This window comes from Capra hircus, chromosome 23, assembly GCF_001704415.2.
Source record: "Capra hircus breed San Clemente chromosome 23, ASM170441v1, whole genome shotgun sequence".
Classification (NCBI taxonomy): Eukaryota; Metazoa; Chordata; class Mammalia; order Artiodactyla; family Bovidae; genus Capra; species Capra hircus.
The window spans coordinates 4,893,220-4,906,443 of record NC_030830.1 but is presented as its reverse complement, the minus strand read 5'-3'; the positions used below and the strand labels follow the sequence as shown (position 1 = coordinate 4,906,443).

At 45.4% G+C, this 13,224-nt stretch overlaps 1 protein-coding gene across 2 annotated transcripts in view; it reads right to left on the bottom strand.

Moving 5' to 3' along the window:
- LOC100861326 (N-acetyllactosaminide beta-1,6-N-acetylglucosaminyl-transferase) overlaps positions 3,834–13,224 on the bottom strand; it is a 100,873-nt gene continuing 91,482 nt past the window's right edge. For both annotated transcript variants that reach the window (XM_005696862.3, XM_005696863.3), the window contains exon 3: positions 3,834–6,569. In XM_005696862.3, the coding sequence (XP_005696919.2) occupies positions 6,379–6,569 (191 nt within the window). In that variant the 3' untranslated portion in view covers positions 3,834–6,378. The remainder of the gene's footprint in view (positions 6,570–13,224) is intronic.

Below are 13,224 nucleotides of genomic sequence, written 5' to 3'. Positions count from 1 at the left end.
CATACCCAGATAGGAAAATTTGCATATGTGGTAATGACTACAGCATCAGTAAGTTTCCTAGGCATTCAAATTATTTCCCTACCAGCCTGTCCTGTATTTTAAGTCACTGTGTTGCCTTTTGTAGCCATTATCCCCAAAGAATCTGTTACCGACTGCTTTTACTTTTTAAACCATCATTCTTCCACCGGGTCATCTGATACACAGCCAGCCATGCAGATGGAAAGCCGAATTCAGACACCTCCTGCTGGGTCCTTTGTGAAAGCCTCTGTGGAGTGCTAATCGTGGGGTTATCATGCCTCACCTGCTCAGAGATAATGCGTCAAGAACCAGAGTTTCAACCTGGCAGTCATCATTGCTTTCCCTCCTCGCTCTTCACGACCCATTACACCTATTTAGTCAGAGCTTAAGGAAATGAATCTAGAGTTTCCCAGCCAGCCATCTGTGATGTACAGGACACGGTTTACTCTTCTACCCTGCTGCTTTCCCCACTGGTTTCTTGGTGCTCTGGCTGTGGATTTGCTCTGTTCCCCATCCTTTTCTTTTATCCCACTCCCATACTCTAGATAAAGGATATACAGACTTGTCCTTTGCTTTTCTTGTTAAATTAAAACATTACTTACGGCTGCGCTGGGTCTTCGTTGCACTGGGGCTTTCTTAGTGATGGCCAGTGGGGCTACTCTCGTTGCAGAGCACAGACTCCAGGCACAAGGGCTTCAGTAGGCGCCCTTCAGCATGTGGGGTCTTCCTGGGCCAGGGATCGGAGCCGTGTCCCCTGCACGGGCAGGTGGATTCTTAACCCCTGGACTACCAGGGAAGTCCAGATGTTTCCTTTCCACAGTACAGTCTTCATCAGGAAATGGTACTTGAGACCAGTCCAGTCCGTTTCCATCATTTGGTTTAACGTGAAGGCACTCCATGTTACTGGGACTCGCCTTACCCATCTGGTCTGTCCGGTACAAAAGTCACGTGGCCCCAACTCTCAACACACAGCCAGCACAGAATTAAAAACCAAATTAAAAAACAAAGCTGGTTTTGATCACTGAACTTTGATTTTGTAAGACGTTAGATGTTGAGTGAAAGGACATGAATTCTCCATACCATTTTGGCAAATTTTCTTTGAAGTCTATAAAGTTTTTTAAAATAAAACATTTTGGAAAGTCATCAGAAACCTTCCATTTTGCCTTCAATACAGTTGATGCCTTGAAGTTCACTGATAATTCACTTTAATGGAAATAAATAGCCTGAAACTCATTAATAATTCACTTTCACTTTGACTCCCTTTTTCAGCGATTCACCTAATAGCCTCAACTCCTAATCACATGCTTGAGACTCACTTTCATGGTCTGACCCGATGCTGGCTGTTGGTTTCTGAATTTTGGTTCTTTTTGGAAGAACCTGGTGTGTGTCTATGTCTGTGTGTGCACTTTAAATTGTGTCCAACTCTCTGTGACCCCATGAACCGCAGCCCACCAGGCTCCTGTCCCTGGGATTCTCCAGGCAAGAATACTGGAGTGGGCTGTTATTTCCGTCTCCAGGGGCTCTTTCCAATCCAGAGATCGAGCCTGTGTCTCTGGCATCTCCTGCATTGGCAAGCGGATTCTTTACCACTAGCGCCCCCTGGGAAGCCCCTTTTAGACCATTCAGCCACCCTGTCTACTATAGCCCCCAGGATCCTTCCCAAGATGTAGGTCAGACTTCCTGGGCTCCCAGCAGGACTCACCCCAGTTAATCTTCCCGACAGCCACCATGGAAGCCCACCACGTTCAAACCTTGTAGGTATTGAAAAGTGAACACAGTCAGCTTCATCTCTTTACCTTTTTCTTCCCAGAGCCATCACTGGCAGACCTCTTGCTAAAGTCACAACTTGGCCTTGGGAGTGTGACCTCCAGTGCCTTTCCCATTGGCTTGACCTTTTAATCCCTCAGCCATCCTGACCAGAAGAGGGAGTAGTCACAACAGAACATGTGTAGTTCTGGCATTACTGAACTGCAAGGCTGGAGTCCTCCCAAACTCCAGTTATTCTTCGTCTGTTCACTAGGATCTCGGCTCCCATTTCCCACTTGGCATAGACTGCTATCCTAAAGTCTCACCATGTGGGACTTCCTTGGCGGTCCAGCGGTTAAGATGCCACACTTCCACTATAGTGGGGGTGGATTTGATCCCTCATCAAGGATCTAAGCTGCATGGTGTAACCAGAAAGTAAAAAAAAAACAGGACAATTCTAAAAATAAAGTTTATTTTTGAAGAGCTCAAAAAAGCAAGTTACAAAAAGCTGTAATTCTATTATGTAGCTATATAAGCAACACTTAAAAAAAAAAAAGCCAGTCTGTGTGTCTTTGTATTTCCACTCTATAATAAGCACAGGTACATAATGGTTGTATAGAACTGTTAGCTATAGAATTGTGCAGTACAACAGTCACATAAAATAAGTAACATTTCCTCAGTCAAACTGGCCACATTCCCAGTGCCCAATAGCTAGTACGAGTGTTAGTATCTTGGACAGTGAAGATATAGAACGTTCCCATCATGGCAGAAATCCTTTTGGACAGCACTGCCCCAGGATATCTGAGAGGACACTGACACCAAACAGTGATCACTTCTGGAGAAAGGAGTTCACTTTTTCTCCTATATCCTTCTGTATTCTTTTTTTACTCATTAACTTGATTTAAATCATGTTTAAAATTTTTTATTGAAGTATAGTTGATTTGTTGTTGTTCAGTCGCTCGTTCGTGTCCGACTCCTTGGACTCCATGGACTGCAGCACGCCAGGCCTCCCTGTCCTTCACCATCTCCCAGAGTTTGCTCAAACTCATGTCCATTGTCGCTGATGCCATCCAACAATCTCATCCCCCTTTGCCCCTTCTCCTCCTGCCCTCAGTCTTTCCCAGCATTAGGGTCTTTTCCAATGAGTTGGCTCTTCACATCAGGTGGCCAAAGTATTGGGAGTTGATTTTTTTCTATTTTTAGAAAATATTGTTATTTATTTTGGGGTTTACGTATTTTCTATATTTAGGAAATATTTATTTAGAAAATATCTTTATATATTTTATTTATTTTTATAGTTGATTTATATATTTATATATACACAGCACGTATTTTTGTTTTTGTAGTTTGAAATATTTTTCACTTTAGTTTTAAAATATTATGCATTAAAAAATGGTGCATTGGATATTGTTTAGACGAGTTATTTTCGTTAGTACTTCTATCATTTTCCATGTGTCTAGTAGAGGAAATATTCATTTACCCAAACTTAGCACCGAAAGACTGCTCAAAAACTCTGGCATTTGACAGTTGAGTAATTATGATAATATCAACAGGTCTTTTTCCTAAATTGTACCTTGATTTTTAAAAAATAAAGGAGGCGCATATAGGAGATAGCTTCTTCCTGCCTCAGATTTTGAATTTTAAATCCCGACTGAAATGAAACTGACCTTCCATTGTCTCTATCATTCCCAGTTATCCTCTCCAATACTCCACACAGGGAAAGCTTCATTATTTTCCAGTGGGATGGGCATTTTTAGATGGGTATATGTTTGCATGAATGTATTTATTTGTGTATTTTTAGAAAATGCTAGGAGGGGGACATCCCTGGTGGTTCAGTGCTCAGGAACCCGCCTTGCAGTGCGGGTTCGATCCCTGGCTGAAGAACTAAGATCCCAGGTGCCCTGGTGTGGCTGAGCCCATGCGCCACAGCTACTGAGCCCAGGAGCCACAACAAAAGATCCCACCTGCTGCAACTAAGACCCGACGCAGCCAAATAAAACTTTCTAAGAAAGACAATGCTGGGAGGATGGGCTTGTTAAATACCGATCAAATAAAGCCATACAACAGTCCCCAGTGTGGAAAACAATATATTAATTTATTTCCAAGAAAACAACATGGAACATCATTGAAAACAAAATTTTCAGGGCTTCACCACGGGCCCGCAGAAACCCACTAGTTCAAACAGTAAACCCTCCCAACATTAAAATATTTGAGACACAGAAGAAATGACCAACAACAGACATGTAAACACCTTCTATTCCAAGAGATTTCTTCTTCTGCAAGAGAAGATCCAGTGTAAAGCGCTCCTCTTCTCAAGTGGTGTGATATAAGTTTGAAAAAAAAAAAAAAAGGTGATTTGAAATTCTGCCTTTAGCTCCGGGCGTGCTCCCTACCCCTTGACTTTTCATCACCCAGTGCACTTCCATCTCTCTCGGCAACAGGAAAAAAGACAGATTTTCCTTCAAGATCATTAAAAGTCATTAAATATGATTAAGGGCTTCCTTAAGTTAAATATGATTAACATTCAACAGGCACAATTGCAGAAAAAGTAACATGGCGTGGATTAAATGTATCCTTAGTTGTAGTTGCTGTTTTTCATTAGAATAAATAAATATCAAGGAACTGGATGGAGTACAAAAGGAGACTTCACATTTCTCTGACGTGACAGGACGTTTTCTCAGTGTGAACACTGAAACCATTGTGGGATGCTAGATATGGCTTCACTTCACCTTCTCGAGATGCTCCACCTTAGGAAATGAACTAAAGAGACCAGTAAGAGAAGCCTGATTCTGAGAACTTGTTTCCTCATGCTTACTAACAACCTCTCTAAGCCTCAGTCACTTCATCTGCAAGATGGGGATAATTGTGAGTTTGCAAGAGCACTGTGAGATCCGAATGCCCTGAGAGGTAAAAGAGAAAGCAGGATGCCTAGAAAACAATCAGCTGTGGCCTCTGTCTCCTCCCTCCCTTCTCTCTTCAGAATATTCTGATTTAGACCTCACTTTGAAATTGGTGATATCTGGGGCCTGATATGACAACCCATAAACCCACCACTACAGCCACTCCCTGGTGGTCTAGTGGTTAGGAATCTGCACTTCCACTGCAGAGGCCGTGGGTTTGATCCCCAGTCAGGGGAGTTCCACATGCTTCATGAGGTGGCAGGAGCCAGGGGGAATAATATACTCTGTGAGATTCTCTGGAGTTCTAGAGATTCTCTTTCCCGTGCTGGCATTATTGCCAAGATTTTCAGAGTGAAAAAGCTTCTCACTTCTTGTCTCTGCACGTGTCTGGTGTATAGTAGACACCCAAGAAATACTTACTGATGGATTGGATGGATGAATGGGATAAAGGATAAGTAACAAAGAGGCTCTTCCACAATTGAAAGCTTTTAAAAATCCAAGCACTCCTACGACCCCCACAGGCACTGCAAAGTTACCCAGAGAACACTGTGGACTCCTTAAAGGCTCATGGGATAGCATTTGGTCTCCATTTTGCAGGTAAGATCACTTCGGTGGTGTGTGCATGCTTAGTCGCTTCACTCATGCCCGACTCTGTGACCCCCTGGACGGTAGCCCACCAGGCTTCTCTGTCTATGGGATTTCCCAGGCAAGAATACTGAAATGGGTAGCCATTTCCTTCTCCACGGGATCTTCCTGACCCAGTTATTGAATCCGGATCTCCTGTGTCTCCTGCATCACAGGGAGATTCTTTACTACTGAGCCACTGGGGAAGCCCCACTTTGGTGGGGGTGAAGGCAAAAAAAGGGAAGTGATTCACCTGAAATAGTCAAGGCTTAGGGCTACACCCATGCAATAGCACTTCCACTCTTGAAATATCTTCATTCTTCAAGAACTTTTCCATGTTCTCAATGGAAAATGATGGAGAGGGGTCAGAGGACACTCTGACAAATATTCAAGAAGCGAACTACCTGAGGATCTTTTACTGAAGTAGCAGGCAGTGACAGCTGTCTTAAATTGGTCTCCTGTGAATAACTTTACATTCTACACAGAATGTAAAGAATGTAAAAAAAAAAAAAACAAAAAAACTGTAGGCACAGGAAACTTGAAAATGCTACTGTTGAAACTCAGGAATAGGACCAAGTTCTCAGTTCTAGCAGCTCAAGTTCTAAAGGAGACTGGAGAGTTACCTGAAAAGCAGTTTCTATGCCGACATGCAGCTGAGCAAAGAGCAGGGGGAGTCCATTCATGTGAGGCTACAGATCTGTGATAAAAAAAGATTCCTTCTTCAAAGAAACTTGATTCTTATTTCCCTAAATAGTATTACCTACCATTCTCCTTTTCATGAGAACATTTATATATGATGAGGATCTGATGCAAAGATCTGAAAACAGTTCAGTTTATCACAGATGGGACAAAGAGCGCTGAACCTCAAGAAACGTCCAGGGTGGCCTAAGAACCAGTATCACCGTGCAAGCATCCTGACAGCACATTTCACAGTGTCTGGCAGACATTTGGACATGTAACTATGTAGTCAGGTCCTGAAGCTATAACCTTGGCCCTGAGACTGTTCACATAACCCAGGCAAAGTTTTTCTCCCCAAAAAAGGCTCTCCTTCCCAGGGGTGATTTCCCTTTAGACGTTGAGTGGCAGTAGATCAGAAATACCAGCTGGGCTGTATTGCAATTTCACTCTGATTCAGGGTCCTTTCTCGAAGCCTCAGTTCCAGGCATTCCACAGTGAGGGGGTACGCAGTGAGCTCAAACTTGTTTGCAAAGAGGCTTGACGAATTAATCAACCACTTTAAGTCTCCGTTGCCATAGATACAAATATCATGGACATAGTGGCCTGTAATTGGAGAGAACAAGAAACAGTCAAAACAGGCTTGTTTTCATGTCAATGGGGGTGAGCTTGCAGAACAGGAGGGTGTCCAACTGACTGCTACAGGGCTAGGCCTGTGCCAAGCACCAGGGGATTCCGATGAAGGAGGACTGCGTCAGCCCAGCCCACAGGGAAGTTAAACTTTCTATGACGAGACAAAGATACAAATATGCACTTACAGAAAATGAGCGTTAAGTGGTCCAAAGGAATAACACAATAGGCATCGCAAGGCAATTCACGCATTATGAACTCTGGGTTTCAAGGATGAGACGTCCTAGATGTAGACAGATGGGAGGGGTCTTTGTGGACTGAGTTGGTCGGGTCTCTTCCCTGGGCTATCCAAGCGCCTACTTTATCTCTCCTCTATTATGTATGAGGTTTCTTGTGTTTTTTAAAATTAACATTTGGCCTTGCTGCAGAGCACGCAGGATCTCAGTTCCCCAAGCAGGGATCGAACTTTTGTCCCCTGCATTGGAAGCGTGGCGTCCTAACCACTGGCCCACCAGGGAAGGCCCTATCTCTCCTCTTAGATGCGGAATAAACCTCACCCGTGTGTCACCTACGAACTCCTTAATCCTCTCCACGTCTTCTCTATCTTAATCCAGGGCAAGCCTACTCTTCAGTACACTCGGCCCTTCTCCCCCTTCCCTCCACACCCCACGCCCAATCTGGCGGCAACCTTGTCAGCTCAACCTTCAAAATATTAATGCAATTTGACCACATTTCACCCCCTCTGATACCTCCATCCTAGTCAAGCTGCCCCATCTTCCTGTCTGACTGGTTCCCAGTGCCTCCATTAAAAAAAAAAGTTTACTTTTAATTGGGGGAAAACTGCTTTACAATGTTGTGTTGGTTTCTGCCACAGGACAAGGCAAATCAGCCATAACTGTTCATGTGTCACCCGCCTCTTGAGCCCGCCCCAGCCCCACCTCGCCAGGTCATCACAGAGCCAGCTACGTTCTCCGTTCGTCCCATTCCCTCCTTCCCCTCCAGTGTCCACAAGTCCAGTCTCTCTGAGTCTCCATTCCTTCCCTGCAGCTAGGCTCCTCAATTCTGTTTTTGCCTGTTAGCATATTCTCAGCACAGCAGCTAGAGCAGCTGTTTTAAACGTAAGCAGAAGATGTGTCTGTTGCTCAAAACCTTCTGATGGCTTCTTGTCTCATTTGGAGAAAAAGCCAAAATCCTAGCAATAGCATTCAAGACTCCTCAGAGTCTGGCCCTCGTCACCCAGACTCACCTCTCACCATTTACCCATTCAGTTATAACCCTTAATAACCTTCACATCAGTCACACCAGCCCCCTTGCTGCTGCTGCTGCTAAGTCGCTTCAGTCGTGTCCGACTCTGTGCGATCCCATAGACGGCAGCCCACCAAGCTCCGCCGTCCCTGGGATTCTCCAGGCAAGAACACTGGAGTGGGTTGCCATTTCCTTCTCCAGTGCATGAAAGTGAAAAGTGAAAGTGAAGTTGCTCAGTCGTGTCTGACTCTTAGCGACCCCATGGACTGCAGCCTACCAGGCTCCTCCATCCATGGGATTTTCCAGGCAAGAGTACTGGAGTTGGGTGCCATTGCCTTCTCCGTATCCTGAAAACTGCTGCTGCTGCTGCTAAGTCACTTTAGTCGTGTCCGACTCTGTGCGACACCATAGACAGCAGCCCACCAGGCTCCCCCGACCCTGGGATTCTCCAGGCAAGAACACTGGAGTGGGTTACCATTTCCTTCTCCAGTGCATGAAAGTGAAAAGTGAAAGTGAAGTCGCTCAGTCGTGTCTGGCTCTTAGCGACCCCACGGACTGCAGCGACCTGAGCAAACCAAGCATCCCTGTTTGTCCTTCCTCCCCCGGACCACGCCCTTCCTCCCCCGGACCACGCCCTTCTTCCAGACATCCTCAGGGCTCCCTCTGGCACCACTCATTGCTATACTTCAAGGCCATCCTCTCAGTGAGGCCATTTCTGACCTCCTTTCCTGCTTCCCCGATTCATTTTCCTTTTGGTACTCATCACCAACATACATGTTTCTTTGTTGTCTTTCTCCCCAGACTAGAATATAAGCTCAAGAGTTGAAATTTGAGACCATTGTGTTTACTTCTAAGTCTCCTACATCTACAACAAGTGTGTGTGCTCAGTCGAATCCGACTTTTTGCGACCTCATGGACTGTAGCCCGCCAGGCTCCTCTGTCCATGGGATTTTCTTTCTTTCTTTTTTTTATTTTTTATTTTTATTTTTATTTTTTAAATTTTAAAATCTTTAATTCTTACATGCGTTCCCAAACATGAACCCCCCTCCCACCTCCCTCCCCATAACATCTCTCTGGGTCATCCCCATGTCCATGGGATTTTCCAGGCAAGAATACTGGAATGGATTGCCATTTGCTTTTCCATGGGATCTTCCCAACCCAGGGATCAAATCCATGTCTCCTGAGTTGTAGGTGGATTCTTTACTGCCAAGCCATTGGGGAAGCCACATTTGGAACAGTGCCTGATAAATATCAGATGTTAAATTAATAGTTATTGAATGAAACGTGTAGAGAAGGATGAGTGGAGAGTTCACAGGTGGGTAGAATTGGGAAGCATCTCAAGATGGATGGGAAAGCATCAGGTGGAAAAATGCAGAGGGGAATTTGCTGCTACAAAACAGAGTTTGCTGGGGAACAGTTTCAAAACAAGGAAGCTGTGAGAAGTTTGCACTCTTTTCAGAATTTGGCATATAGTAGAGCTACTATGGTTGACTGTCTTAAAATAGATGAAAGGTTTGGGCCATTTTTACCCCCTTTTTTTGAAAGGGTTCGAGAAATTTAATAGAAGAATCAAATGATGAAATAGATTTCAGCAAGATTAATTTCCCAGAGCTTTGCAAGGTACATTAGGAACCAATCAAGAGACTGTAGTAATCGTGTAAACCAGAGGGTTTGTTTGAAGTTAATGGTTGCCATGAGTGGGAAAGGAAAGCTATTAGAGACAGAGCACAGAAGGACCGATGGGACCTGATAATTAACTCAATGTGGCTGGGAAGACAGACAGGAGACAGTGAAAATCAGTGGAGAAAGAAGCCAGAGTTCGGGGGATGTTCAAGAATAACCCAGTGGTAGGTGAGAACAACTTGGTACACAACAGCACACCCATGCTTAAGAAAGTGAACAGGAGAGAAGATTTGGGGCTGGATCATGAAGAGAGAGCCTAGACAGCTTGGTCTTGAGGACATAGGCAGAAATACATCTTGGCAGAGAGAAGGAAAAGAACCAGCAGAGACAGTCACTCACAATGCAAGAGAGCAACGGGATAACTGAAGTGGACCCGCACATGACTGAGGCCAGATGGGGACCTTGGTTGGGAGGATGGGTCACTTTTCTTCTTGAAACAGAAAGCAACAATGGGAGAAAGGGTCCAAAATGCCCTATGGGGACTTCCCTGGTGGTCCAGTGGTTAAGAATCCACCTCCCAATGCAGGGGGTGTGAGTTCGGTCCCTGGTCAGGGAACTAAGATCCCACATACCAGATCCCGACAACAAAGATTCTGCAATTAAGACACAATGCAGCCGCCCCACCCCCGAAAAACCAAAATGCTCTAAGATGGAGGAAAGGGATGACTTGATAAAGGAATTGATAAGGTGATTTTAATGAAATGTCTTCAAAGTTCTTCCTAAAGTTGAAAAGATCACCTTTGGAGAGTAGAGGGGCTGTTTCAGCACAAGATTAGGAGTTTAAAGGTGAGCCAAAAAGCTGAAAATGGGTACACCATGAAGAGTACCAGGCCAGTAATGACGTAAATAAAAGAACAAGTGGGCAGCCAGAAGGGCCAGCTGAAGGGAGGTGGTGGGTGAGTTTAGGACAGTTTGGGAGCATTCTTCACCAGTGTTCTGCCAAGGGAACCACAAATGACAAAAAGCAGACGACAGTAATGATTCCGCGTAGGAATCAGCCTCCTAGGATCAAATGCCCAGGGAATCTAAAATGTTTGAGAGAACAGCATGAAAAGCTGGCACAGTACAGAGGCCAGACAAGGGGTCCTCATAAAGAACCCGTAGGAGGAGGGAGCCAGGGAAGTTCAATCTCTGGAAGTCCCAACTTCAAAAAAGCAAACACATCTAACATGGCAACATCTCATTTTAGATGTGGGGCTATGGCAATGAACAAACTGGCCAAAACCCCCAGCATTGCTGGGCCTTCTATGCTGTTCTGGGGAAGAAAGACAGTAAAATATATAGTATATAAGCTGGTGAAGGAAGACGAAGAGATTGGAATCAGAGATGGGAGCTGAAGTTCAAGACCACAGGTCTAGAATGGTACTCTGTGATTCTAAATGCTAACAAGGCTTGGAAAGTGGCTACACTCACAGGTTTGGAACAAACACAGCCAAGGGGACAAGATCCAGATGGTATTACTGACTTGGTGGATTGATATAAAGTTCTACCTCCTCTGTCCAGACTGTGCCTTTTTCTTATCCCCGTATAGTGGTTTGGGGACAAATATTTTTAATGCTAACAGTTTAAGGCTTTCAAATGGCATAACAGGTGTTAAGACAAGAAAAAAATGAGACATTTGTTTGAAGGGGGCAGACTGGGCTATCCAAACTTTGAACTCTATGTAGTTCCTGGCTAGAGGCTACGTTCATGGCCCCACCTGTCATGTAATCAGTAAAAGTCCTTTGCTGTTGTGGTTTAGTTGCTAACCCACCAGCCTCCTCTGTCCGTGGGATTTCCCAGGCAGAAATACTGGAGCGGGTTTGCCATTTCCTTCTCCAAGAGATCTTCCTGACCCAGGATGGAACTCACGTCTCCAGCATTGGCAGGAAGATTGTTTATCACTGAGCAACCTGGGAAGCCTAAAAGTCCTTACAAAAAGGCAAATCTGACTAGTCTATACCTTTTCTACTGAGGCAAGTCCTGGATGCAGGTGATGTCAAGGAGACTGAAGGTAAGTCTCTACTTGGGCAGGGAGTATACGTGGCTGATACACAATGGACACGGACTTCTGTAGGGAGCGGGGAGGGAGGGCTTGGGCTGCAAAGTAATCCCATCACATGGGTCCATGCTGTAGATGTTGACATCCTCAAGTGTTACAGCCAGAGAAGAGGAGGAGAAGCGGATCAGAGGATGACCGCAGTGGCCCTAGAGGCCAGGTGATAGGGGTTATAGAAGGATGTGGAGAAGACAGCCTATGCCCAATACTGGGACCCTCACTGATGGAGATGGTCCATTTTCTAAGGAAGACCCAGGAGAGCAAAGTGCAAAATACCCTCCTTTTCATTTTCCTCTCCCCACTAGGAGGGCAGGTTATGCAGGCAGGTGGCAATGAGCTGTCCTTTGGGGAAAACATGGGCCAATTAAGGTAAAGACATGAATATACTTGCGGAAAGACTTGTGCAGGGACGCAAGGATGCTGGCCTCTATAATGTGGGAGGGAGGGAACCTCAAGAGACACACCTGGGAAGGAGCACGAGCGTGGTGGAGAGCTGGCAAGAAGCAGCAATTTGGAGCTTTCACCTGAAATGTTGCCATTTCTCTTCTTCATAGAGAAGGAAATGGCAACCTACTCTAGTGTTCTTGCCTGGAGAATTCCATGGACAGAAGAGCCTGGCAGGCTATAGTCCATGGAGTCACAGAAAGTCGGACACTACTAGGTGAAAATATTATAATTATTTATTATCTGAAATGTTAGGTGTGGAATAAAAGGACTAATAAGCAAAGCTATAAATTGAAGGCAGGGGGGAGGGAGGCCACACTTTACAGGGCAAACCTTCCTATTCACTCACTCAACTGTTCACTTAATCACTCATTCACTGAATATATGTTTATGGCCTTCTTTAATAGACTGCATTGTATTTCCCCCAAATTCACATGTCAAAGTCCTAACCTCCAGCACCTCAGACTGTAACTGTGTTAGATGTACGGCCTTTAAAGAGATAACTGAGTTAAATGAGGTCTAATGGATGGCCCTGATCTAAGCAAGCCAAGGGAAGAGGCCCCAGGAAGCCTCCAGGACTGTACGCAAAGAAGCTTCGGTGGTTTGAACCCCTCAGTCTATGGTACCTTGTTATGCTCGCTCTCGTCAACAAATAGGCACGCTGCCATGTAATGGCACCCCACTCCAGTACTCTTGCCTGGAAAATCCCAGGGATGGTGGAGCCTGGTAGGCTGCAGTCCATGGGGTCGCTGAGAGTTGGGCACGACTGAGCGACTTCACTTTCAATTTTCTCTTTCCTGCATTGGAGAAGGCAATGGCAACCCACTCCAGTGTTCTTGCCTGGAGAATCCCAGGGACGAGGGAGCCCGGTGGGCTGCCACCTATGGGATCGCACAGAATCAGACACGACTGAAGTGACTTAGCAGCAGCAGCAGCCATGTACCAGGCGAGAGTCTTAATGGAATACACACCAAGACCGATAAGAAGTCTTCTTCACAGCTACTTGTCTTCCAGTTCTTATCCATTTGGAGGGGCAATGTCTCTTGTTGCTGTCACCCGCCATCATGCTGGAGCAAATACCTCCAAGCCACCTGGAAACCCATTGGTGGAGGGGGCAGAGGCTGATGTGAGGGATGGGGCTCCCTGGAGAGAAGATGACATCACTTCTCATCGTGACCGCTTGCTCTGCCTAACTGCTGCACCCTCAAAAGGGACAGAAAA